This window comes from Heloderma suspectum, chromosome 5 (assembly GCF_057233095.1).
Source record: "Heloderma suspectum isolate Gila_16-S chromosome 5, 16-S_ref, whole genome shotgun sequence".
NCBI lineage: Eukaryota > Metazoa > Chordata > Lepidosauria > Squamata > Helodermatidae > Heloderma > Heloderma suspectum.
Window position 1 is genome coordinate 4,767,071 of NC_139462.1, and position 26,620 is coordinate 4,793,690.

Below are 26,620 nucleotides of genomic sequence, written 5' to 3' on the forward strand. Positions count from 1 at the left end.
TCAAAACCAATTCCGGGGTTCGGACTTCTTTGATAGAAAGTGTGTGTCTTTTGCACCTGGCTCCAGTTGATGGATCTCAGGATTCTGGGGAAAAACAAAGCAGAAGCTGAAGTCTGCCGACCCCTGCTTAAAGCACTCTCTAAAGGTCCCATGAGAGCTTCCCTCCTGGGGCTAATAACAGGTGTGGGGGGGATTTTCTTCTGGAAAACAGTGAGAGGGGAAAGAAAGGGTTAACCCCGCTCTGCACACTGCACTTCTACCTCCCCACCCATCATGGATGATTTATATTTTTAAAAATGATGCACGTTACTAGTTTGTGCACAATTAATGTTGCATGTAGTTTGGCCGTCAGGATGCTGAGGGTACCCTAATAACCATTCTCCCAACTTAGGGATGACCATGTTTTCCAGTCTTATCCGCTTCAGGTTTGCAGTAAATCTAATCTGATTGGCAGTTTCAGAGATCCAGATTTGAATGAACGAACATCTGCTGCTCTGCTACGCTCCGTTTCCTGTTTATTAGCATCACTTCCCTGAGGTGCCCCTTACTTCCTTTCTGCTGCAATCCTGAAAAGTAATTAGGTTTACTTTCAACAGGTTGCAGGAGTCTTTGGCACCTCCATTAAATCAGTCTGCACTCTGACAAACTCTGGTTATATGGCAAACAACCAGCAAACTCCTTAAGTGGGAGGTATCTGTAGGCCTTGTAGACACTGCTGGAGTGAATCTGAGAGGGTATTGGATAGGGGCATTTAAATGCATAAAATGTATAATATTGAACATAACAGAAATAGCACATACTCAGTGCATCATAAGTAAGTGGTACTATGTAAATTTTGCTTTTCTCCCCATTGTATTAATGAGAAATTTCAGGCACAATAGTTCAAATCTTTTCAGAAATCGACAGATGATTTGGAGCTCGAAACCCATGATCATGCTTCCGCCCATTGCGAGGGTAGCATTTTCAAATGTAAATACTCTGAGGAACTATGGATTGTGTCAGGGCCTTGTAGGTGATAGCCAGGATTTGAAGTGAAGTCGCCTGGAAGGGCCTGGGCCTATTCAGCCTCTGGGATGTCAGTCGGTGTGAGCTTGTCTCTGTCAGCGTTCTCAGAGCAGAGCCGGCGGAGCCGCCCAACTCCCTGTCCGCCTGCTGGCCTGGCCTTGGCAGGCAGGGAGGCTGGAAGCGGTCCGTGAGGACCAGCAGAGGCGGGGTGGGGTTTGCCGAAGGGTCGCCCAGGTTGAAGCGTCACTGCCGGAGCGCTGAGCAGTGCCGCCCTGTTCGGACAGCGGCCTGGCTGAAGGGCGAAAGGCCCCTGTCTGTCAAGGGGTCCGGAGGGGGTGTCCTACAGTCACGCCTCCCCTTTTAAGCCGATGCAAAGGCGAAGAGCCTTTGCTCGGAACATCTCGTCTTCATTGCCCGAAGCCTTCTGTGTTTGGGTCCATCATTGTCTGGGCTTCTGGAGGCACTCTGCATATGGACTGGAACTCTGGATTGTTAAGGACTTGCCATGAAAAGTACTGTGAGGCTTTTCATAGACTTGAACTCTCGTCGCTGTGGATTGTGTGTCTGTGTTTGCAGTCAGCTCAGTGCATGGCAGGCTGGGTTTGATGTATGACTTTTGGACTTCCCTCTGCCAGAACTGATGCAGCGTGGAGTTGCCCATGCGAAAGCGGTGGCCTGGAACTCCTTGCGAGTGTGGGTATGCCCTTCCCTTGATCTTGATGGGCCTAGACCACGCAGCCTGCAGTTATCAACGAACAGTTTCAAGTTGGTCTAACGCTCTATGGGTGTGGTTTTGTTTAAGCCTTTCAAGAAGTTATCCCTTGATTGCCTGATGGGTTCATTCCAGGAATCATTCCCTTCCCATGTCCGGGGTTGGAGCCCTGTGAAAGGATTGCCTGGGTTAGGCACCCAGGAATCCAGAGTCCCTTCCTTTGTGTTCAGAACCGTGGAGATGGCAACGGAGAAACCACCTTGATGAGGATCTCAGTCAAGGTAGTAGTGTTTAGCTTTGGACTGTTCTAGAATTACATAGAGCCTATAGCTACTGACTGTCAGCTATATGATTTCTGATTTTTGCAATAAAGAAATCTCACTGATTTGGGTGTCCAGTGTCAGATTGCCTGAGTGTGTGTGCTGGGGGGATCGGGAAACCTGGCAGATTGTGATATCACACCCTTGCAAATGCTACTAGCCCACCTGCCCATCCGTACCTCCATGAGCTGTTCTGTGGCCTGAAAAACAACAACAAAGAGCCAACACTCTTCCTATAAAAAATGCTTCTGTTCCTGGTTGTCTACAGGAAATTCTCACTTGTCATAGGCAATCAGGAGAGTGGCTATTGATAAGCCTCCTGACCTTTTATATCTTCTTATTTGCCAGGTGCAAACCGAGAACAGTCCCGCACTCCATCTCCGCCAAACTCCCCCGGGCTCCACAATGAAAGCTGTAGCATTGCCCCACTCACGCCATCTCCATCACCGGTAAGCAGAAAGAATCCATGACTCAAAAACTGGCATGCTAACTCAAACCGAGGAGCTACCTAATGCAGAGAAATTGTGATAATCCATCAGCTGTTAGCTTTACCCTCCACTGAATTTCTGGCAGGTACTGTATGACTGGGTAATGTAAGACACGTTCTGATCCTGCCCCATGGTATAGAGGAGGAGTAGGCAAAAATGGCCCCCTTTGCATCCTCCACACATGACCAAGTGACTTACGGCATTGATAGAATTCAGAGGTTCTCAATGTTCCTTTTCTGTAAAAGTAGAGCTCTAGTCCTCATTGTTGTAGGCAAAGGCTCAGCCATCATAACATAGAGGGAAGACTGAGAAACCAACGCGAGAATTTCAAACAAAACCCAAACCCATTTCTGTTTGATAGATGCCATAAGTTTAGATTCAGCAGAGTTTTTCGCACCGTTGCGCTTTGCTCTGGAGTGGACACTGTGACCCCCCCCCCTTAGCAGGCTAGCGCTGGGGCTGAGCGGAGCACCCCAAGGCCCCACTGTGCAGGACAGAGCGGCCCTCTCTAAGGAAAACAACACCAGCTTAAAAATCAGGTGAGAAGCGAGAAAAATGCCCTTGCGTTCATTTTATTTGCTTCCTTACCAGTCTTCGCAGCCACATTTTCAAAACAGCGTCTGTAGCATTGGAGGCTGGGACCCTGAGCTGTAACAAACTGGTCTTGCTTGGTTGCTGCAGAACCTCAGAGCCATTCTACAACTACCACTAGCTGAACTGTGTTTTTTTTTTTAATCCAAGTTTAGACAAGATAACCAAGGGTACACCAACAACTGTTCAGCTTAGTGAAACCTCCACATTCAGAGGCATTATGCCTCAGAGGCAGAACACCAGAAGCTGGAGACAACCGAAAGGAGGAAACACTTAAACTCATGTCTTGCCTGTGGGTTTCCAAGGACATCTGGCTGGCTGCAGTTTGAGATGAGATCGACTAGCTAGACCCACCTTGGTCTGATCCAGCGGGGCTATACTTACATTTGTGTATAGACATTATGCAAGCCGATCTGGTAGATTTGGGGGCGGCAGGAGCAGGGGTGTCTTATTTTTTGACTGCTGAACCATGTAAAAAGCTCTTTGCATGTTAATAAATTAGTGCATCGGGCTACGTCAAGCCTTTCTCCCTGGTGTGCTAGTTTACTATATGCAGGAAAGATTTCTTTCCATGGGGAGCATTCAGAAATGCAACCCCTCACCTGTGGACTGAAGTGGTACTGTCCAGAATTCTACCATCTTGTTCTGAGTCATGGGCTAAGCTCAGCTTCTGTATTTTTTGGGAATGGTGACATCTTCCATCAGGACCTAAATTGTCTGCCTTATGCTTCCAGAGGAATGAAATCCGGACGTGCCGATCCACCGCCTTCTCCGTGGTGGTGGCCATTGACTTTGGCACAACCTCCAGCGGCTATGCCTTCAGCTTTGCCAGTGACCCTGAGGCCATTCACATGATGAGGTATCTTGCAGAGCTGGAAAACAGGAGTTTTGAAATGAATCACTGACACCCCCCACGCTCTTTTTCACACACACACTCTTAGAATTCCCCTCTCAGGAGGTTGTTGGTGAATATTTCTGAATGCTCCCTGGATAAGGCATCCCCATTAATTTCAACAGCGTTTGCTCAACAGAACATCCCTTTGGATTGTGCCCAGCATGTACATTTGGTGTCCATCAGGTTTGCAGCAGCCATCAAATCCTGCAGTCCCGCCTGCCTAGAAAGGAATGGGGATGTTTTCTTTAGATTATTTCTTGGGGAGGCCTCAGCTATGAGATCTGTGGAAACGCACCTGCTTTGTGCACAGAACGCTCCCGGTTCAGTCCGCAGGACTGCCCTTGTTAGGTACCATTCCATTTAACTCTAAGCTGCCTTGGGAGCTGAGTATAGATCAGCCTCCCCCAACTTGGCGCCCTCCAGATGTGTTGGACTACAACTCCCATCATCCCTAGCCATGGGGCTTGTACAGGAAGGCCTTCCTGCTGGATCATGCCCAATTTGTGGAAGTAATGTGCTGATACTTAACAATATTTCACTATAAAAATTTCTGATGGTGATGATTTATTTATGTATTACGTTTATATCCCACCTTTTTTCCTCCTTAAGGAACCCAAGGAGGCATACATAATCACATGATGATGATGAATATCTACATTCTCTCTTCCATCCCTTGTGGGAACAGAAACTGACATAGGGGCAATTAAGGGGGGCTATTCATGGGGAAATTCAGGGCTATTCATCACTAATCCCCCACTCATGCTCATCAGGAAGCCATAAAATGGGCAGAAGCTGCAAGGAAGAAACCTTTACTTAATTTTGCTGGAATTTTGCCCTGAATGGGACTTACTTCAGAGGAGACATTACAGGATGGTCTTGGCCATGGGAAAGGGGTACTGCTGGATACTGTAGTGTTGCATTACGTGCTTGTGTGGAACCTCCATTTTAATTCCACTTCCAGCTACTTGCGGAAAAGCCCTGCCGACAGCACCAAAGGGCCTCTAGCATGGAAGCCGTCCATGTGCCCAAATGTTCATGTGCACAGAATTTTATTTTAGTTCTAGTACTAATTCACATAGAGAGTTCCACTTGCATTTACTTCTGATGTTGTCAGAGCCGTGCTAAGGCATTACTCCAGCAACAACAGAAATGCCACCCTGAAGCACCCTGCCTCTGTTTCTCTGAACACGACTGCAGGAAATGGGAAGGTGGTGATCCTGGAGTTGCCCATCAGAAGACTCCCACCAGCCTACTCCTGACTCCGGAAGGCACTTTCCACAGCTTCGGTTACACGGCCAGAGATTATTATCATGACCTCGACCCGGATGAGGCTCGTGACTGGCTGTACTTTGAAAAGTTTAAAATGAAGATCCACAGCACCAGTGTGAGTTAATCAGTCGAGGCCTAATTTGCTGGGGGGGGGGGGCTGGGGCTCTAGCTCTCTTGCCGGGGGCTGGGGGAGAGCTTGATCAGCCTTCCCCAACCCGGCCCCTCCATATGTGTTGGACTACAGCTCCCATCATCCACAGGCAGCATGGCCAATTGGTGCTGATGGGAGTTGACACATATAGAGGGCAGTGGGTTGAGGAAGATCCAGCTAAAATGCGGGGTGAAGTATGGGATGCCTGCTTCAAATGCATGTGATAGGAAATCACACAAGTGTTTTTACTTCTCTGAATAAAAGGCTTGGTTTGAGACAAAGCTCACTAAAGTTGAGCCTCAAAGCCTGTTTCCAATCAAGGAGTGCCCCTGAGCATGTGCTGACTGCCATCCCTGGCAGCCTCCCTTTGCTTCGGATCAGAGGGATGAGAGGCGTCGTCAGAGCCCCTACCTTCCATTTTTGACTACGTACATAAGTGAGGCTTCAATTAATTCTGTGATATTTATTTCACAACTTGCTGCTTGCATGCTCTGCTGAGGGAATAGTACACTCAAAGCAACGTATTTTTTAAAATCACCCGTGAGCCTCTTCTGGACGCTGGTGCTGTTGATCCAAAATGTACGCACAAGCTTTATCCGCCCCAAGCCCTGGAAAGATTGCAAGAAGTCGTTATTTGGGCAAGGTTTGATGGATGTCTCCAATTGTAAGTTCTCATAAACAAGTTGGACAAGTTCTGATAACCTGAAGGCAGGAGCTACGGGTTGGTTTTGATCTATCTGCATGTCTCACTTCGTTAAGAATTCCATGTAACAGCTCTTCGCTTGTGACTAAGTCCCACTGGGACTGGCCTGTTCTATCTGGGACATGGGAAAACTGATTGCCCAGATGATCTGCAGGCTTCCATAGGCAATCGGTTCCCATCTGCAGTATTCACCCAATGGCCAGAAGTGAAATATTTTGGCTCCTTCTAGGCTGAATGAAGAAGTGAAAGCTAAGGAGAGGCACTTGTAATGCAAATGACCATTCTGGCTAAGGTACCAAGTAGATCTGCAGTACAGATTTCAAATAGATACACTGCAAAGGATTTCCCGTCCAAAGCAAGGTGATAAAAAAAAACGTTCAAAGGACTGCTGGACCCAGTGCAACAGGTGGGCGATGAGAACAACCCACTCTCTTCTTTGCCAGCATCACCTGTCCAGACTTGAGCTTTAAGCCCTCGGCCTGAAACAGCGCACCAGCAGAAATGAGTAAATGTCGCCCAGCTCTCCTCAGATTAATCTAGAATGAATGGATTTACTTCCCCTCAAATCGGAAACAAATCCTTTCATTTTCCAAGCCACTCTGATGGGCTCAGAAAATGGAAAAAAGAGCATTCCTATGTAGCAGCCCTGCCATTGCAACACAGCGTCCCCCCTTCTCTGTACTTCCCAGCAAGTGGCAGTGGAGGCTGGTGGCTCTGATGTCAGTGGGGCCGTGAATCCGCTCTGGGTTTCAGTCAGAACCAGTCAGAACTCTCAAGGAGCTATCCGAACACCTCGGACAGCTCCTTTAGAGTTCTGACTGAAACCCAGAGTGGATTCACACCCCACTGACACTGGAACCACCAGCCTCCACTGGCAACTAGGGATAGCAACTGGAGCAGTGGAGAGCAAAGATGGTGAGTTTTTCCTCCCCCGCCCCCCAACTCCATCACCCCTACATGTGGCTCTGCAGTGCACGAGTACTAGGGATGGATGAATCTACCCATTATGGTTCCTCTCATTTTTCCAATCTTAAGTTCAGGTCGTCCTGAACTTTGGGAATTTTTTAAAAAGTTTGCAGTAAAACTCATAAGCATTTTCATGCACATTTCTCAAAATACATGTAATTTTGTATGCATTTTTGCATGATGTACACATTTTCGAACCCTAATGTAATGCATTTTTGAACATTATTTTCCCTAATACATGCATCTTCGGACAACGTCCATTGCAAAATCTGGAGAAGCATGCATTTTGAAGGATAGCTGAGTTTTGGTTCTCATAGTGGTTCTAAAGTGCAAAATTATCGAACTGAATGAATTTCAAAGGCGAACTGAATGAATTTCTCTCCCATCCCTAATCAGGATTTGGCAGCAGTATATGTGAAAAGGATCCAGGTGTCTGAGTGGATCATAAGCTGACCATGAGCCAGCAGTTGCTAAAAAGCAACCTTAGGCTCCATAAACAGAAGCACGGAATTCACATAACGACCAGTGGTAGTTCCACCCGACTCCATGGTGACTGTTCAGGCTGCATGTGGAGTATTGCATCCAGTTCTAGGTGCCACATTTTAATTAAGGAGGACATTGACAACCTGGAACATGTCCAAAGGAGGGTGACCAGGTTGCAGGGTGTGTGTGTCTGGAAGCCAAGTCCTGCAAGGGACGGTTGAAAGAGCCGGATATGTTTAGCCCAGAGGAGAGAAGACTAAAGGGAGACGTGGCATCTATCTTCCAGTATCTGAAAGGCTGTTGCGCCGAAGATGGGGCAGACTTATTCTGTATTGCTCCACGGGGTGGGGCTAGGACAAATGGATGGACATTGCAGGAAATCAGATTTCAGCCAAACGTCAGGAGAAACTTCCTAATATTACAAGCTGTTTGCCAGTGGAACAGCTGGCCTGGTGAGTTGGAGGATTGGGGGCATTTCAGCAGAGGCAACATGGCCATCTGTCAAGGATGCTAGCGTTGCATCCCAGTGGAGGCTGGTGCCTCTGATGTTAGTGGGGTGGTGAATCTGCTCAGGATTTCCATCAGAACTCTAAAGAGCTATCTATCCAAGGTATGGAGCTGTCAGCCTCCACTGTTCCTGCAGTGCTTATCCTGCCTTGAGTAGGGGGTTGGACTAAACAACCTCTGAAGTCAGGAGACAACAGCAGGATTTCATGGTTTTGCAGCCAAGGGGTTGTCTCTAGCTACCTCCCCCCTTCCCTGACACCGGTTGTGAAGAGGGGCCAGGGAGCCTCCTGCTGCCCCTGGATTTCAGGAGCTAGTGGCGGGGGAGGGGGGCAGAACTACTTCTTGGGGAGGTTCCTGGGGCTGCCCTCCTGAGTGGACCTCCTGCAAAGCAGGTGTTTCTGGGGCTCTCTCCAGGCATGATTACTGCCCCCCCCAATCTTCCCAATCATCTGCATCCTCAGGGTCCAAGTCCGGGGATTGGGTCAAGGCTCCATGGAATGCTGTCTCTGAGCTGTCTGAGAATGATGACTTTCTTTTTTGGGGGGTCCCCTTTTGCTAGGACTTGACAATGAAAACTGAACTGGAAGCAGTGAACGGGAAAAAGGTGCAGGCCCTGGAAGTCTTTGCCCACGCTCTCCGCTTCTTCAAACGGCAAGCTGTGCAGGTGAGAGGGAGAAGGCATGGGGAGGCCATCGGCATGGGGGGGGGCCTCATTTGTGCAGAGGCAACATTTGGCCGAGCGTGAAATAACTTTTCATGTAGTTCATCAGCAGCCAGCTGTTAGTTCTACTCCAGGACAATCATTTGCTACATTTCCTTTCTGGTCCTTCCCTCAGTTTCTTCCCCATTCAGAGTCTCTCCTTCCCATTTCTAATCTGCCTTGAAGAACTTTATCTCAAGATTTCATTCTCTGTCTTTGTATTCTTCCGGTCCCTATTCAAAACGTTACCCCCCCCCTTTTTACAGCCTCCTCCCTTTTCTCATCCCTCCCTCTAGTTTAACCTTCATTGACCTCTCTTGTGATTTTTCTTTTAAAAAATAACCCATTCCTTTATTTCCTTCTCATCCCAGTAGTTACCTAGAAAGAAGATGAGACACTTACTTGAACTTCCCATTCACTGACTACCCAAGAGACAGGCCAGGTTGTATTTTCAGGCTCATCATGGGAGGAGGGGCAGGGAAGAGGAGCATTGGTTCTTGAGATATTATGGTCCCGGGACATTTAGCACTTTATAGCCCAAAACAGCATCTTGAATTGAGTCCAGAAGCAAATTCATAACCAGTGAACTGGTCAAGGATCTGTCTCATGTGCTATCCAATTGAGTGGCTTCAAACAGACTCCTGGCAGCCACATTCTGAGCTAACTCAATCTTCTGGACGGTCTTCTAGGGCAGCCCCATGTCAAGTGCATTACAGTAGTCTAGCCTTAGTAATGCTAGCACACTGTCCATGGAGGCACAGCCTCAGCCGCCTGGGACCTTGTCCTGCATGAGCTGGCTCCATCATTCAGATCAGCCTCATGGGCTCTTTTGGGAGGTGGGGCAGTGCCAGTAAAAAGGACCTTTTCAGCAGCAGTGCAACGTCTGAGAGATCCCCTCTCCAAACAGATCTGTCCAAACAGATCTGTGAAATACACCCATTATGGTCTATTGCAGGGCTGGCCCTGCCATGCAGCAGGATGAAGCAACCTGGTTTAGGCAGCACCTTGAAGGCAGGAATTGGCATCTGAAGGTGCAGAAAAACTTCTTAAGGCATTGGTCCTAACCAGGGAGGGGCAATTTGGGCTCCACTCAGGCAGCGATTTGCATTTTCCTCTATCGGGAATTATGGGCCAAAACATTGGAGGGCCAGAAGTTACCCAACCCTGGGATAGGTGGTTTCCTAGCAATTGCTGCCATTGTTACTCCAGTTCTTGCTCCAGTTCTCAGAGGCGGCTCCATCCCACCAATATGGAGTCAGCTGAGAGGCGGCTCCAAGAACACGTGATAGGAGGTGGGTCAGAAGCTACCATGCATTCATGTTTGGGGTTCCTTCACAGTCCTGTGCATGTGCGTATGTGTACAGGATCCCAAGGAAACATGGCACCTATGACTGTGGCTTGAGCCCAGATCCAGCCATGTGTGTGTGTGTGTGTGTGTGTGTGTGTGTGTGGTCTGATGCCACAGCTAGTCTAATGAAGGATAGAGTCTTTCTCTGCCATGCAGCCTGGCTACCTTTGCTGCTCATTTCTTCCAGGAGCTCAAGGAACAATGTCCAGTCCTGCCGGAGAAAGATGCCATCCGGTGGGTGATCACTGTGCCCGCCATCTGGAAACAGCCTGCCAAGCAGTTCATGAGAGAGGCCTCCTATTTGGTGAGCGTCCAGGAGGGGCCCGAATAACACAGTTCCAACTGATTGGGTGCCTCGTAATGGGAGAGAGATTCGGGCAATCTGAACCTACCCGTACACGACAGTCAGTCTCTGAGGCCCTCCTCCAAGAGCCTCCTCCAAGGGAAGGCCGGAGGACAGCAACAAGAGAGAGGGCCTTTGGGGCGGTGGTCCCCAAATTGTGGCATCTTCTCTCAAGTGAGGTCTGCCTGGTGCCAACATTGTCATCTTCTCAGTGCCAGGTTAAGACATCTTTCTACCCCCAGGAATTTGATGGGCTCCTCAATTAAGTTGTTTAATCGGGTCTTGGTATTTTACTGTTGTTTAAAATTCCTTATATGTTTTAATCTCTGTTGCAAGACGCCTTATTTTTCTGGGAAAAGTGTCTAATAATGATAACAACAGCAACAACGGCAACTGCACAACGAAAGAGCACAGGCTGTAGTACAGCCGGCCATCTATCGCTCTGCACCCGTTATTTCCAGGGCAGGGTGAGGAGGAGCCCCTTGCACCGTCCCCTGTCACATTTTTTAAAAAGCGCACAACAACTTTATTCCCAGTTTGCTGACGAGGCACGCTGTTTAGACTGGCCTGAACAGAAGCAGGATGCTGTCTGTCTTCCGGGCCACTGTTCCACCCCACTCCTCCTGCCCTCTTTTCTGTCCTGACATTTCTTATCCTTCCATGATGAATTTGTACCCACTAACAACCTCGTGCATTAAAAACAAATCCACATTCTCCTTCTGTTGCCTCCCCCTGTCTTGGAATTTGGCTTCCTCTTGTTGTTTTTGCTGTTGTGGTTACTCCCTATAGCACACTGATAGCACTATATATAAAAATAATAACAGCAATAAATTGTGTCCCAAGAAACCACTGAACGCTGTGACTGGTACAAGCCAGGTGTGTCAGCCACGTTTTGCTTCGAAGGCTCAGCCTGAATAATTTGACCTGCTCTGCTGGCCCTAGAAGCAGAGGACGGAGCAGCGGGTGGGCCTGAGCCATTGTGGCTGCTATTATGGTGGAAAGTGTGGGATAGTGGTTAGGATGTTAGACTAAAAATGGGGAGACTCAGGGACCCGCCCATCAGCCAAGAAGCCCACCTCACAGGGTTGTTGTCAGGTTAAAATGGGGAACAAAGAAGCAAGGGCTCTGCCTTGAGGAAGGGATGTAATAAATACAAGAGAATATTTGTGTTTAATTTTCCACAGTTTTATGTTTAAAGTGTGTGTGTATAAGAACACCACTTCATGTTTTAAGCAGTCCACGATGTCATAAAGGGCCTGAGAAGGGGCACAAGCAATTTCCTGCTGGGCTGGAGTGTTTTCCCTCCTAGCTCCCCCCATGCCCATAAGGCATCACCCCTAACCTACCAGGCACAGCCAGATGCTGCCCCATAACCTTCCAAGTGATGTCCCTTGTCGTATGCTACTAGGCTCCACCCCTAGTTCCAAGGCTCCACCCCCCGTGTCTTGGGGGACTGAGCCCATCAGACCTTGCAACCCTGCGTCATCATGGGAGGGGTCCCAGTTATCAGTATCTCCCCTTAGCCTGACTCAAGGCCTAATCCCAGCCTCTGCTGGAGCTGGATTTCCTCACTGGCCCCAAGACAACTTCCTCATGCCCTCCTCTAGCCCTCACCACTCCTCCTCTCCATCCTCGTGATGCAGCCAATGGCTCATAGGATCAGCTGACCACTGGCAGAGTCACCTGATGTTCTGAGCCCATCACTGATTGGTATGTTTGCAGGAAGGGAAAAGAATTGTATTTGCGCACTTGAGCTGGTCCTAGTTGCTTCGACCATGCGCAAAGCGCCTTTTTCCATCACTGAATAAACACAGTCCTCCTGCCTCATCCTCCCGCATCCACAGAATTCTAGAGTTGGAAGGGGCCAATGAGGCCATCGGGTCCAACCCCCTACTCAGTGCAGGAATCCAGTTTAAAGCCTCCCTGGCAGGTGGCTGCCCAGTCTCCTCTTGAAGACCTCCAGTGATGGAGAGCCCACCGCCTCCCTCGGCAGTTGGCTCCATTTATCTGACTGCTCTGACCACGAGGACATTTTTCTGAAATTCAACCAAAATCTGCCTTCTTGTAACTTAAGCCCATTATTTCGTGTCTTACAGTCTTGGATGACAGAGAAAAGGTTGCGGCCCTCTTCTGTGTAATAACTCCTTAAGTACTTGAAGAGTGCCATATATCCCCGCTCAGTCGTCTCTCCTCAACTAAACATACCAAGATCCTTCAATCTTTCCTCGTAGGACTTAGATTCTAGGCCCCTGATCATCTTTGTTGCCCTTCTCTGAACTCAGTCCAATTTATCTGATTTACATTGTAGTGTCCAGAACTGGATACAGTATTCGAGGTGAGGTCTGAGCAGTGTAGAAAGGCCGAGCCACCACCGACCCGCTCACTCAGCTGGCCACTCCCTCACTCGGCTGACCTCTCATGGGAGCCCCGCAACTGGGATGCAAAGCGGGGGCGGCTGGGCAGGCAGGAGCAAGCGGCCAGTTGGGCCAGCTGGCTGAGCAAGTGAGGGAGTGGGTGGCCTCCTGGCTGGCCAACTGGGTAAGCTGAGTGGGTAGGTGTGTGGTGGTGGCAGCAGTGGCAGCCATCGATGCTGCCCACAGGAAGAAGAAGCGGTGGGAGGTGGCAGTGCACCCCAGCAGGTTGCTCTAGAGGGCCCTGCCAGCTGCCCTCTTGCTGCAGTTCGCTGCTCGTCCTGCTCTGCTGCCTGATGTGGGCACATCAGCCTGTGTAATGGTAGGGGCAGCCTTGAGCGCAGAGCAGACTGGACCTACTGCTTCCCATGATTTAGAAACTATACTTCTGCCACTGCAACCTAAAATTGCATTTGCTTTTTTTGCAGCCACATCACACTGCTGACTCATACTCAGCTTGTGATTCCAACTCCAAGATCCCTTTCATATGTACTATGGCCATGCTGGCTACACCCATCCTATACCTGTGCATTTGATTTCTCTTTCCTAGATGAAGAACTTTGCACTTGTCTCTGTTAAATTTCATTCTGTTATTTTCTGCCCAGTATGAGTGGGAAAAGCTTCCAGATGAGAAGGGCAGGACTCCTACCTAAGGCTGGGAGCCCTGCCCTCTTCGAGACAAAGAGGTTCTTGAGCCCCAGAACCTCTTGGTCTGGAAGTGACTTAGTATTCAGCAACCTATTTTTTGTTTTCCCTGCAAATTATTATTATTATTATTATTATTATTATTATTATTATTATTTATTGCATTTCTATACCACCCCATAGCTGAAGCTCTCTGGGTGGTTTATAAAAGTTAAAACATTTTACAATACAAAAAGTTTAAAAGCCACTTACAAAAAAGCACATAAAAGCACACAAACAATATATGCAAACAACATATAATTAAAAACAACATTGAACTATCAGACATAACTGAAGACACGTCCAGGACCGAGTAAAACTCGTCATGTGCTGGCAAATGCCTGGGAAATGAGGTAGGTCTTTACCTCGTGCCGAAAAGATAATAATGTTAGCGCCAGGCGAACCTCGTCATGGAACTTGTTCCACAGATGGGGGCCACCACTGAGAAGGCCCTCTCCCTTGTTGCTTCCTTCCAAGCTTCCCTTGGAGGAGGCACTTGGAGGAGGGCCTTAGATGCTGAACGTAGTGTACAGGTAGGTTTATTTCGGGAGAGTTGTGCTGTCAGGTATTGTGGTCCCAAGCCGTGTAGGGCTTTATAGGTTAAAACCAGCACCTTGAATTGAACTCGGAAGCATATAGGCACCCAGTGCAAGCAGGCCAGAGTTGGTCTTATATGTTTGAACCTTATGGTCCCTGTTAACAATTTGGCCGCTGCATTTTGCACGAGGTGCAGCTTCCAAACCATCGTCGGAACGATTATGAGGCTACAGAACACTAAGCCAGAGTAAACCATTATTCTTAGAATCATAGAATAGTAGGGTTGGAAGGGGCCTACAAGGCCATCGAGTCCAACCCCCTGCTCAATGCAGGAATCCAGGTCAGAACATCCCTGACAGATGGCTGTCCAGCCTCGTCTTGAATGCCTCCAGTGTGGGAGAGCCCACCACCTCCCTAGGACATTGGTTCCATTATCGTACTGCTCTAATAGTCAGGAGGTTTTTCCTGATGTTCAGCCGGAATCTGGCTTCCTGGAACTTGAGCCCATTATTCTGTGTCCTGCACTCTGGGATGATCGAGAAGAGATCCTAGCCTTCCTCTCTGTGACAACCTTTCAAGTATTTGAAGAGCGCTATCCTATCTCCCAAGACGGACAGGTCATGGCGGAGAGTTCTGACAAAATGTGGTCCACTGGAGAAGGAAATGGCAACCCACTCCAGTATTCTTGCCAAGAAAACCCCATGGAACATATCACAAGGCTAAAAGAGATGACGCCGGAAGATGAGACCCTCAGGTCGGAAGGTGTCCAATATACTACTGGGGAAGAGCAGAGGGTATTTCCAAGTAGTGCCAGAAAGAGTGAAGTGGCTGGGCCAAAGCCGAAAGGACACTCAGCTGCGGATGTGTCTGGTGGTGAAAAGAAAATCCAATGCTGTAAAGAACAATATTGTTTAGGAACTTGGAATGTCAGATCAATGAATCAAGGTAAGCTGGAGGTGGTCAAACAGAAGATGGCAAGATTGAACATCGACATCTTGGGAATCAGCGAACTAAAATGGACAGGCATGGGCGAATTTAATTCAGGTGACCATCATATCTACTATTGTGGGCAAGAATCCCTTAGAAGAAATGGAGTAGCACTCATAGTCAACAAAAGGGTGGGAAAAGCAGTACTGGGGTACAATCTTAAAAATGATAGAATGATCTCAGTACGAATCCAAGGCAAACCATTCAGCATCACAGTAATTCAAGTCTATGCCCCAACCACTGATGCCAAAGAAGCTGAGGTTGATCGGTTCTATGAAGACCTACAACACCTTCTAGAACTAACACCAAAAAAAGATGTCCTCTTCATCACAGGGGATTGGAATGCTAAAGTAGGAAGTCAAGAAATCACCGGGATAACAGGCAGGCATGATCTTGGTGTACAAAATGAAGCAGGACAAAAGCTAATAGAGTTTTGCCAAGAGAACACGCTGATCATAGCAAACACTCTTTTCCAACAGCACAAGAGACGACTCTACACATGGACATCACCATATGGTCAAGATCGAAATCAGATTGATTATGTCCTTTGCAGCCAAAGATGGAGAAGCTCCATACAGTCAGTAAAAACAAGACCTGGAGCTGACTGTGGCTCAGATCATGAGCTGCTTCTTGCAAAATTTCGGCTTAAATTGAAGAATGTAAGGAAAACCACTAAACCATTCAGGTATGACCTAAATCATATCCCTTATGAATATACAGTGGAGGTGAGGAATAGATTTCAGGGATTAGACCTGATAGACAGAGTGCCTGAGGAACTATGGACGGAGGTCCGTAACATTGTTCAGGAGGCAGCAACGAAATCCATCGCAAAGAAAAAGAAGTGCAAGAAAGCCAAGTGGCTGTCTGATGAGGCTTTACAAGTAGCTGAGGAAAGAAGGGAAGCGAAAAGCAAGGCAGAAAGGGGAAGATATATCCAACTGAATGCAGAGTTCCAGAGAATAGCAAGGAGAGACAAGAAGGCCTTCTTAAATGAACAATGCAAAGAAATCGAGGAAAACAACAGAATGGGAAAGACTAGAGATCTCTTCAAGAAAATTGGAGATCTCAAGGGAACGTATTGTGCAAAGACGGGCATGATAAAGGACAAAGAAGGCAGGGACCTAACATAAGCAGATGAGATTAAGAAGAGGTGGCAAGAATACACAGAAGAACTATACAGGAAAGATCTGAATGTCCCTGATAGCCATGATAGTGCGGTCACTGAACTCGAGCTGGACATCTTCGAGAGTGAAGTCAAGTGGGCCTTAGGAAGCATTAGTAACAACAAAGCTAGCGGAGATGACAGTATTCCAGCCGAGCTATTTCAAATCCTAAAAGATGATGCTGTTAAAGTGCTGCATTCAATATGCCAACAAATTTGGAACACTCAACAGTGGCCACAAGACTGGAAAAGGTCAGTTTACATTCCAATTCCAAAGAAGGGCAACGCCAAAGAGTGTTCAAATTACCGCACAATTGCGCTCATTTCACATGCCAGCAAGGTGATGCTCAAAATCCTACAAGCTAGGCTTCAGCAGTATGCGAACCAAGAACTACCGGAAGTACAAGCTGGGTTTCGAAGAGGGAGAGGAACTAGAGATCAAATCGCCAACATTCGCTGCATCATGGAGAAAGCAAGAGAATTCCAGAAAAACGTCTATTTCTGCTTCATTGACTACGCTAAAGCCTTTGATTGTGTGGATCACAACAAACTGCGGCAAATTCTTAAAGTGATGGGGGTACCAGACCACCTTACCTGTCTCCTGAGAAACCTGTACGAGGGTCAAGAAGCAACAGTAAGAACCAGACATGGAACAACCGAGTGGTTCCAAATTGGGAAAGGAGTACGACAAGGCTGCATATTGTCACCCTGCTTATTTAACTTATATGCAGAGTACATCATGAGAAACGCCGGGTTGGATGAATCACAGGTCGGAATTAAGATTGCTGGGAGAATTATCAACAACCTCCGATATGCAGACGATACCACCCTAATGCCAGAAAGCGAAGAGGATCTCAAGAGCCTCTTGTTGAGGGTGAAAGAGGAGAGTGCAAAAGCTGGTTTGAAACTCAACTTTAACAAAACGAAGATCATGGCATCTGGCCCCATCACTTCCTGGCATATAGAAGGGGAAGAAATGGAAGCAGTGACAGATTTTACTTTCTTGGGCTCCAAGATCACCGCAGACGGTGACTGTAGCCATGAAATTAAAAGACGCTTGCTCCTTGGGAGGAAAGCTATGGCAAACCTAGACAGCATAATAAGAAGCAGAGACATCACCTTGCCGACAAATGTCCGTCTAATCGAAGCTATGGTTTTCCCAGTAGTAATATATGGTTGTGAGAGCTGGACTATAAGGAAGGCTGAGCGCCGAAGAATTGATGCTTTCGAACTGTGGTTCTGGAGAAGACTCTTACGAGTCCCCTGGACTGCAAGGAGGTCAAATCAGTCCATCCTAAAGGAAATCAACCCTGAGTGCTCATTGGAAGGAAAGATACTGAAGCTGAAGCTCCAATATTTTGGCCACCTAATGCGAAGAGAAAACTCTCTGGAAAAGACCCTGATGCTGGGAAAGACTGAAGGCAAAAGGAGAAGGGGATGGCAGAGGATGAGATGGCTAGATAGCATCACCGATGCAATGAATATGAATTTGAGCACACTCCGGGAGAGAGTGCAGGACAGGAAGGCCTGGCGTGCTATGGTCCATGGGGTCACGAAGAGTCGGACACGACTGAACGACTGAACAACAACAACAACAACATCCTATCTCCCCTCAGTTTTCTCTTCTCAAGGCTAAACATGCCCAGTTCTTTCAGTCTCTCTTCATAGGGTTTTGTTTCCAGTCCCCTGATCATCTTTGTTGCCCTCCGCTGAACCCTCTCTAGCTTGTCTGCATCCTTCTTAAAGTGTGGTGCCCAGAACTGGACACAGTACTCCAGATGAGGCCTAACCAGTGCTGAGTAGAGGGGAACTAGTACTTCCCAGGATTTGGAAGCTATGCTTCTATTAATGCAGCCCAAAAGAGCATTGGCCTTTTTTGCAGCCACATCACATTGTTGGCTCATATTCAGCTTGTGATCGACAACAATTCCAAGATCCTTCTCGCTTGTAGTGTGGTTGAGCCGCGTATTCCCCATCTTGTAACTGTGCATTTGGTTTCTTTTTCCTAGGTGCAGAACTTGGCATTTAACCCTATTAAATGTCGTTCTGTTGTTTTCTGCCCAGCACTCCAGTCTATCCAGATCACTTTGAATTTTGTTTCTGACTTCCAAAGTATTAGCTATCCCGCCCCATTTTGTGTCATCTGCAAATCTGATCAGCATTCCCTGCACCTCCTCCTCCAAGTCATTAATACAAATGTTGAAGAGCACTGGGCCCAGGACTGAGCCCTGCGGTACCCCACTCGTTACCTCTCCCCAGCTTGAGAAGGTCCCATTAATAAGCACTCTTTGAGTCCGATTCTGTAGCCAACTGTGGATCCACCGGATCGTTGTTTCATCTAGCCCACTTTGGGCTAGTTTGCTGATCAGGAGATCATGGGGCACTTTATCTTCTTGCATAGATCTTTGTTTCAAGCACCTCCCTGGAGGAGAAAAGCAGAGCAAGAGAGCCATTTCATCCCTGTGTCTGTGGGACTCCACAGGGCCAGCACACATGACGCCCAGCAACATGAGACTTGCACGTCCCTCTGGGTTATTAGCTGTCTGTGGTGCTCTGTAATTTACAGTGACAAAACCCAAAGCGTTCCCAGTAAGGAGGCTGGCATTCACACAAGAAATTTGGGAGGCCAGATGCCTGCGAGTCGCGGCCCCCACTCGGTGGTTTTGGCTGCCCTTGGATTACAGTCTCTGGCTTGTTTCTGCCTTCCCCCGCCCCCTTTGGCTTTAGCCAGGACCAGTCACAGACTGACCCAGGCTGTAGCTGTCGACATCACAGATGATTAAGACAAGAATGGCTGACTGAGCTGAGGAGCCTCAATTGTGCCACTAAATGAAAGCTGGTGTCCCATCCAGCCAAGGGTGTTGGGCCAGACTAGCCCTGCTGTGCTAGATTTCTGGCACCATTTGTGCTTCAAAACCAAAGCCCTCTTCCGAATGGGACAGACTTTCTTTAGTGGGTATGCAGTTCTCCCTTTTGAAAGATCAATTCAACACCCCTGACTTAAAGGGTGGGAAGTCAAGGTAAATTATTCCCTCTTGCATGAATTTGCATTTATTGCTAGGTCAAACCAATTCATTTAAGAGGAGATTCCATCTCGCACTTCCCTTGATGCAGTTTGGTGGAAACTATATTTAACTGGAAGTCTAAAAACAAAACAAAACAGAACATGCACCACCTTTCTCCTCAGACAGGGAAGGGCACAGAACAAGATACCCTGAATCAGCAACATCTTTAGGTGCCTTTGTGGAAGTAGATCTCCATGCCTAGAAATAATATCCATAAATAATGTTATTGGAGATTATGCAGCCAATAAGATTCTGCAATGGGAGTGTCATGCCACTGTGTGCAGATAAATTAATGGCGTAAGCCAGCACCCTCCAGATGTGTTGGACTGCAGCATGCTGGGTGGGGGTGATGGGAGTTGTAAACCAACACATCTGGAGGGCACCGTGTTGGGAGAGGCTGGCAAAGGCACTTGGTTGATATGTGGTGAACAAAATCACATGGACCAAGGCAAGGAATCAGGGAGCATGCAGGGACCATGTAGGCACACAATTATCATCTGATGTACCACTGGATCATTTGTGCCAATTTCAAACTGACACTGGTGAACATTTTGGGAGGGAGCACAGGAGAAAAAAAAAGTTAAAAACTGGGTATTATTTGGCAAAAATGAACACAAAAGTGGGTTTCAATTCAGCTAGTTTCCCTACAGGACACTAAAAAATAAGTTTGATGATCTCTCGTGTGTTTTATGTGTAATCTCTGACCACTGTTCATGTGGCAGAGAATTTGAGACAAAAACCGAATGCACATTCCAGCCAAATGAACGTGATGCGAGCGATGCGAGTGATAAAGCTGGCGTAGTAAGCCTCCTGAGTGAAAATGGCCCTAAAGTGTATGCTATGAGTCTGGTTCAAAGTCTCTGAGCTCCGTAGTGGCCTCAGGCAAGCCTCTATCGCTCAGCCTAAGCTGTCCCATCTGCAGAATGGGAATAATAATAGGGGCTTAGTCAACAGGGATGTTGTACGGATTACTGAGCAAATGTCTGTAAAAGAGCTTTGAGCTTTCAATAAACTCTAAATACTACATTCAGACATCCCTGATTATTACATACACCTGTGATTATGTCTTTTTAACATTTGCATGTCAGGGTCAGAAAAACATGTTTGGTTCTCAGGTTCTAGCACCGCAATATGTTGGTGCTGATGTCTAATCATCTCGACGATCTTTTTATAATCTGTAATCGAAGCAAGTAGCCTGATGGACTGTTTTGACCTTTCATCTTGCACATGAAGCTGATCTCACACCATTGTGTGAGGAAGGGGGGTCAGGCTCCAGGACCTTTGGGCAAGGTTGGGCCCTCCATTGGATTAAGACCCCACTTTCAGGGCTGCCTGGGCAATGGGCCCCCAGATGCTTGTTGGCTGTCTGCTGCATCCACGCCTTCAGCCCAATAACCTTCTTTCATTTCCTTCCTTCAGGCTGGGCTGGTTCCTTCAGAGAACCCCGAGCAGCTGCTGATTGCCTTGGAGCCAGAAGCTGCTTCCATCTACTGCCGGAAGCTTCGCCTCAACCAGCTGATTGACCTCAGCTACAAACCCCAGGCCAACGGCCTCACGACAGACCTCCCCATCGACTCCAGCTTCAGGCAGGGTAAGAAGTGGGCAGCTGGAGCAAGCCGAACTGCGACTTCCCAGTGGTGCACAGAGGAAGGCTGATGATCACATCATGGCTATCGCCATGCATGTCTTATCCTCCTTACAAGGTTTCCAGAGGCGTTTGGACAGACACAGTGTACCCAGCTGGCTGGGAATTATGGGAGTTGTGGCCCAACACCTCTGGAGGGCACCAGGTTGGGGAAGACTGTCCTAGAGAGCACAGAGAAGATTTCCGCTGGCATTTGCAGTTGGAAGGGTCCTGGGCAGGAAGGCTCGGAGACACCCCTCTCTATCCTAAGAGATCCACTCTCTGTTGCAATAGATGGCTTTGATGTAGGTGGACCAATGGTCTGGTGCAGTACAAGGCGGCTTTATATGCTGATCTAGTGTTGCCTGAGATATGCTGGACCCGCTTAAACCCATTAGATCATTTGCCACCGCAACATCTTGTGGCAATGAGTTCCACAGGTGGATTGTGCAACTTGTGAAAAAGCCCTTCCAGCTGGGTTTTCCCTCATGGGCTGCCTATTCTCCAAAGGAACTTCTCTTCTCGCTTTTTTTGAGGCAGGGAAGGCAATGGTTTAAATTAAGATTTCACACATGTGCCTTTCATTTGATTTTATTAGCAGAACAAACCACAGATAATAAAAGCCTGCATACTGCACACTGCTTTGTGGAGGCTGCTGCAGCTTTGCCAATCAGAAGGAGAGGACTTGGAGGGGGCTGTTTGGAGTCCTTGCGGGGGGGGGGTTCTGGATGGGATAGCTAGGCCCAGATTTTCTAGGATCTGAACCAGGAAGAAATTAAGAAATCAACAATTTGTGATGCCCTCCTCTCTCACATCAACAGTCGGATGCTCTGTGTCCTTGGGGCCATTTCTAAAAACAGAAGCTGGTCCCTCACCCAAAGGCAAGGCCTTCTGCACATGCTTAGGATGACTGTTGTCCTTAGTTCCTTTGGTTCAGTTCAGCGGGAAGCACTTTGTATATACTCAGGAGAGGCACTTGGCCCAGAGTGCCAGAACACTGAAGCAAGAGCACTGAAAATGATTAAAACATTAAAGTGTTTCTTTCTTTGTGGCTCAAGCAGAGCAGTGGGGCAGCCCCTTCAGGTACAGGGGAAGTATGGTTTTTGAGAAAGTGGCTCTGAGGCGCTAAAACTATGGCACTGCTGTCTTCACGTCTGTGTGCGTTGGTGTGGTATGCGGCAGTCTGTAATTCTAGACAAAGGCTCCTCTCTGAAAACCAGCCAGCTGAGGGGAGCCTCTCGAGAGGGAAGTCTGCAAAAAATAGTCAGTTTCCCAAGCAGGATGGAGGCGTAGCCAGGCCTGGGAGTTCCCTACATCCTCTTAGCCCGAGAGGGAAGAGACAAGCTCTGCCCGGCCCCGTGGCCCATCTGGCCTTGATTGCAAGGTTGCTAGCTTGGACACAGTCTGGTTCCTGCTTGGGGTAACTGAAGAGCTAATCCAGATTTTCTTTCCATGACACGCCTCTTCAGCACAGAAGCCTGAGAAGTTGTTGGAGACACACACACACCCCAGCTCCTCTATCCTCTTGCAGGACTTCATTTTGGTGAAACCTCAGTTTTATTTCCTTCCTAGGAAAATGACGTCCATTTCTGGAATGTTCCAAAGCACAGGCAGAGGCAGTGGAGTCTGGTGGCTCGGATGCCAATGGGGTGGTACATCTGCTCCGGGTTTCAGTCACAACCAGTGTGCACCTTGGAATGCTCCTTGAGAGTTCTGACTGGTTCTGACTGAGACCCAGAGCGGAATCACTGCCCCACTGACATTGGAGCCACCAGCCGCCACTGGACAAAGGTCTCTTCCACATAGGGTCAAACAGATGGTACACAAATGTGTGTCTAGGCTAGCCCAGGGGTGGGGACCCTCGGCCCTGGGGGCCAGATTTGGGTCTCCTGGGGTCCCAGCCTGGCCCTCCGGGGCTCCTGAGATCGCCCCACCGCTTTCCCCCAGCCATCAATGGTGTGCACAGTTTCCCCGCCCCCGCCCCCTCTAAAGGCTGGGATGCCTCTCCCAAGGCTTAGGGCGCCATCCTCTGGGTTGTGCCCTGGGTACCTGCAAGCCCCCAAATGCGGAGGCTTATGGGTGCCTCCTGCGCTGCGTTTGAGCTAGACAGGCGACTCTGCCCATCTAGCGGTGGCCTCGGGGAGCGGGAGGGAAGGAGGCTGGGGCGGCGACAGGAAAAGGCGTGGAGCCAGCCGCCCTGGTCCCCTCCCCTCCCCACCCCTAGGAACGCCTCCTTTCTCCCGTCTCCACATGCCCTTTGCCAAGCGTGGAGAAGTGGCTGGCGTGGTTCTGTCTGTGTCAGATACAAGGGACACGGGAGTGCGGTTTCCTGGCTACAAGGTGGGAGCCCTGTCTCTGACTTCATATCCAGGAAGCTGAAGAATCTTATTTCCCCAGATGCTGCCTAGCGGCAGGAAGAGCTACCATGTGCAGGCATTTGGGCCCTCCCCCTTTGCCTTTGGCCCCACCCACCCCTGGGATGCGGCCCCCGAGAGCTTCCCTGAGGTGGAATTCAGCCCTCCGGCTGGAAGGGGTTCAGCACATTATTTTAAAGGTGTGTCTAGCCATTCTGTCTTTTTGATTTTTACTCTAGAGTGGGCACAGGGCCCACAATCTGGATTGGGACCCTAGCATGGTGGGGTAGGTGATTCTTAAAGATCTGGGTTGGGGGGCATGCCTACTCTAGAGTAAAAATGAAAAGTTTACATAGCTGCTAGACCCACAGTTAAAGCAATGACTTTTGCTCTTAGGAGCTCTAGGGTTAGATTCAGATGGCATAGAATGCCAGTCCAAGAGCCCAGTTAAGCTGAATGGCTTGGATCCAGACTTAGTCATACCTAGAGTAGACCTACTGAAATTAATGGGACTGAAGCTAGTCACAACTAAGGCCCGTTGATCTGAATGGCTGTACTCTAAATCTGAATCCAATCCCATGCCTAGAAAACTCTGGGTTTCTTCTTTTTTTGTTTCTTGAGTACATGGCTCTCGTACCCCCCAAATGGGTCCAGTGTCTTTGGGAAGCTTGCACTGTGCATCTCAAGGTAGAACTAGTCCACATAGTGGCATCGTGCTCACTGACTGGGCCTTTCCCCCCCTTTCGCGGTCTCACTTTTCTGGCATCTCTTCTTGCAGCCCGAGAACAGCTTCGCCGCTCCAGACACAGCAGGACCTTTCTGGTGGAGTCCGGGGTGGGCGAGCTTTGGTCCGAAATGCAGACAGGTAGGCGCCAACAGAGACACTCACAAGCGGAGGAGGGGGAGGTGCAGGGGCTTGTCCAGAAGTGCTCCCATGGCGGCTGGGATCGGGGCGGGACATTCACAGAATTCTGTTGCAGGGCAGCCTTCCCCAACCTAGTGGCACATGGGAGTTGCAGCCCCACACATCCAGCGGGCACCAGGTCAGCGGAGGCTTTTTCATCCAGTGCCAGGCTAGAAGAACCACGGGCCTCCTCGAGGCTACAGATGCCTTCCTCCTCATCCGCGCAATTCTTTCTGGGGTGGGGGGTGACAATTTGGGCATGGTCCCTGGGTCTTCTGAAACCCCACAAGCCAAATGTCGGCGGTTGCAGGGAGAAGCCCAGTGTAACACTAGGGTGTCACGTCTAGCCTGGAAGATGGTGACAGCCTATGAACATGAGGTCAGTTCCACTGGACCGGTATTTTTCCCTGGGGTGGGGTGGGGTGTGGGGAATCGTGTGCATGTGGGTGCGTGCGTGTGTGTGATTTTGAGAGGGAAAATGTCTGGCTGGTACCAGGGATTTTCTAAAAAAAACCAAACAGAAGTCACACAGAACTCTGCAGCCCCACCCTCCAATATTAAAGCATCAGGGACAGAGAGGTCTGGTCCAGTGATTCTATCTCTGTTGTTCCTTCTATCTGGAGAAAAAAAGATCAGCGGGCTGGTGGACAGGGGGATGCATGAAAGAAATGTTTGAGGGTTTCTGTTAGGCCAGTGGCAGGTGTTACTTTCCTGTAGGCTGAATGTGTGCAAAGGGGGAGCGGGATCATGGCTGCTGGCTGTGCAGGCGTTGGAGGGCCCTTGGGCAAGACCCCCTCAGTGGGCCCCTTCCCTCAGGGCATCTACCCTCTCGCCGCCAGTGTCACCAGCTGCTGCTCCCCCTCTTCCTCATCATGGCTCCCACTTGCTTGTGTGACGGGCAGAGAGCCCGGGAGAAAGGAGGCCGCGGCATCTCCTGCTCCGCACCACCACCATTGTATGGGCCAGAGTGAGAGGCAGGCAAACAAGCAGGCTGCAGAGACACAGTGGAGGAGCCAGTCCAGGGCCCCCTGCTGGGGTGTGGGCCCTTGGCAGGTGCCCAACCAGGCCTAACCTTGGCGCTAGCTCTGGCTGCTGGCCCCACCCAGGTGCGCTCAGCAGAACCTGCGGATGGCTGTGCGTAAGCTTGATGCTGCTGTTTTGCTGAACACAGCTTGGGGCAAGGACAGGGCCAGCGGTCACGATCCCACTCTCCCTGCCCCTGGTGTGTGTCTTCAGCTTGCACAAAGGTAGCACCTGCACAAGCCTGTTAGGTCAGCTGCTGCAGTGGACACGTTTTGATGGGTCACCATGTCTGTGGTGCAAAGTGGTGGGTGGTCACCCCAGGCCACACTCCCAAGTGAAATGGGTTCGGTTGATTTTGCACATTCAAACCAATACGCCAACCAAAACTCTGTTATCCTTCTGAATATGCACATCCCTGGATTTTACAGTGGAGTTCTCCAATCAAAAAATGCATATGAAAATGCACGTATTTGTGAAAATAACATTAAAAATGTATGGTATACATTAAAAAAGCATGCTTGCAAAAAAATGTGTACATTAGGCAATATTGTAAACAAAAATGCATGTAGTAGGAGAAATGTGCACCAAAAAATAAATTAAAAAATACGCATTTTCATGTGAATTTAAAAGAAAAAAACCTCAATGTTCAGAACAAACTGAATTTCAGATTGGGAAAACTCTCAAAGTTCAGGACAAACTGACTGGAAGAATGAGAAATGGAGCAAAACTGTAATTGACCCATTCATCAGGTGCTTTGATGAATACTGAATTGTTGGCAGGTTGAGACAAAACAGTTGAATAGCCCTACAATAACCCTATCACGTTTGTGATGCATGTAGAAAAGCAACTGTGCTTTAGTTTGCTTGGAAAGTTTCCTGCCGGAGTCACTCACTGTCTTGGGCTCTTAATCTGGCCTCTTTGCTGCCTGGAGGATTTCAGGCTGAGGAATGGGACAGGATGGCACAGGCCAGTGGGAGCTGGGCTGGAATTGGTGTGCCGTTATTCAGGGACTGGGGCGCTTCCTTTTCTCTGAAGGACTGGTAGCGGGGGAAGGGTCAGAGGTCATAGTCTGTTGCTGGCTGCACATAATGCTTTATGAAGGATCGTGTCTCTGGCCAGTGTGCAGAACAGTGACATCATCGAGAAGCAGAAAGGGCAGCTGTTTCAGCAACTGGGGTGGGGGAAGGGAAGGGGAAGGAGATGGGGAAAGGTCTGCATGGCCAAAGCAAAGAGTACATCATCCAATGTACATTTGGGCTTCCTGGTCCCTTCCTGTTTGGAGGTGTTAACAGATGTTCCAATAAGGCTGATTTGGGGATGGACAAATGTCTGTTTCGGTTTCTCTTCCATTTCTAATTTTTCCAGTCATAAACTTGGTTTGTCCTGAA

At 48.7% G+C, this 26,620-nt stretch overlaps 1 protein-coding gene across 1 annotated transcript in view; it reads left to right on the forward strand.

Annotated features, from left to right (window-relative positions):
- The window catches only part of HSPA12B (heat shock protein family A (Hsp70) member 12B), a 52,397-nt gene that overhangs the window by 16,584 nt on the left and 9,193 nt on the right, over nt 1-26,620 (forward strand). Inside the window, exons 3-9 of the mRNA XM_084855250.1 lie at nt 2,386-2,486; nt 3,851-3,975; nt 5,209-5,395; nt 8,650-8,754; nt 10,326-10,442; nt 20,747-20,918; nt 24,084-24,170. Coding sequence (XP_084711376.1) covers nt 2,386-2,486; nt 3,851-3,975; nt 5,209-5,395; nt 8,650-8,754; nt 10,326-10,442; nt 20,747-20,918; nt 24,084-24,170 — 894 coding nt within the window. The remainder of the gene's footprint in view (nt 1-2,385; nt 2,487-3,850; nt 3,976-5,208; nt 5,396-8,649; nt 8,755-10,325; nt 10,443-20,746; nt 20,919-24,083; nt 24,171-26,620) is intronic.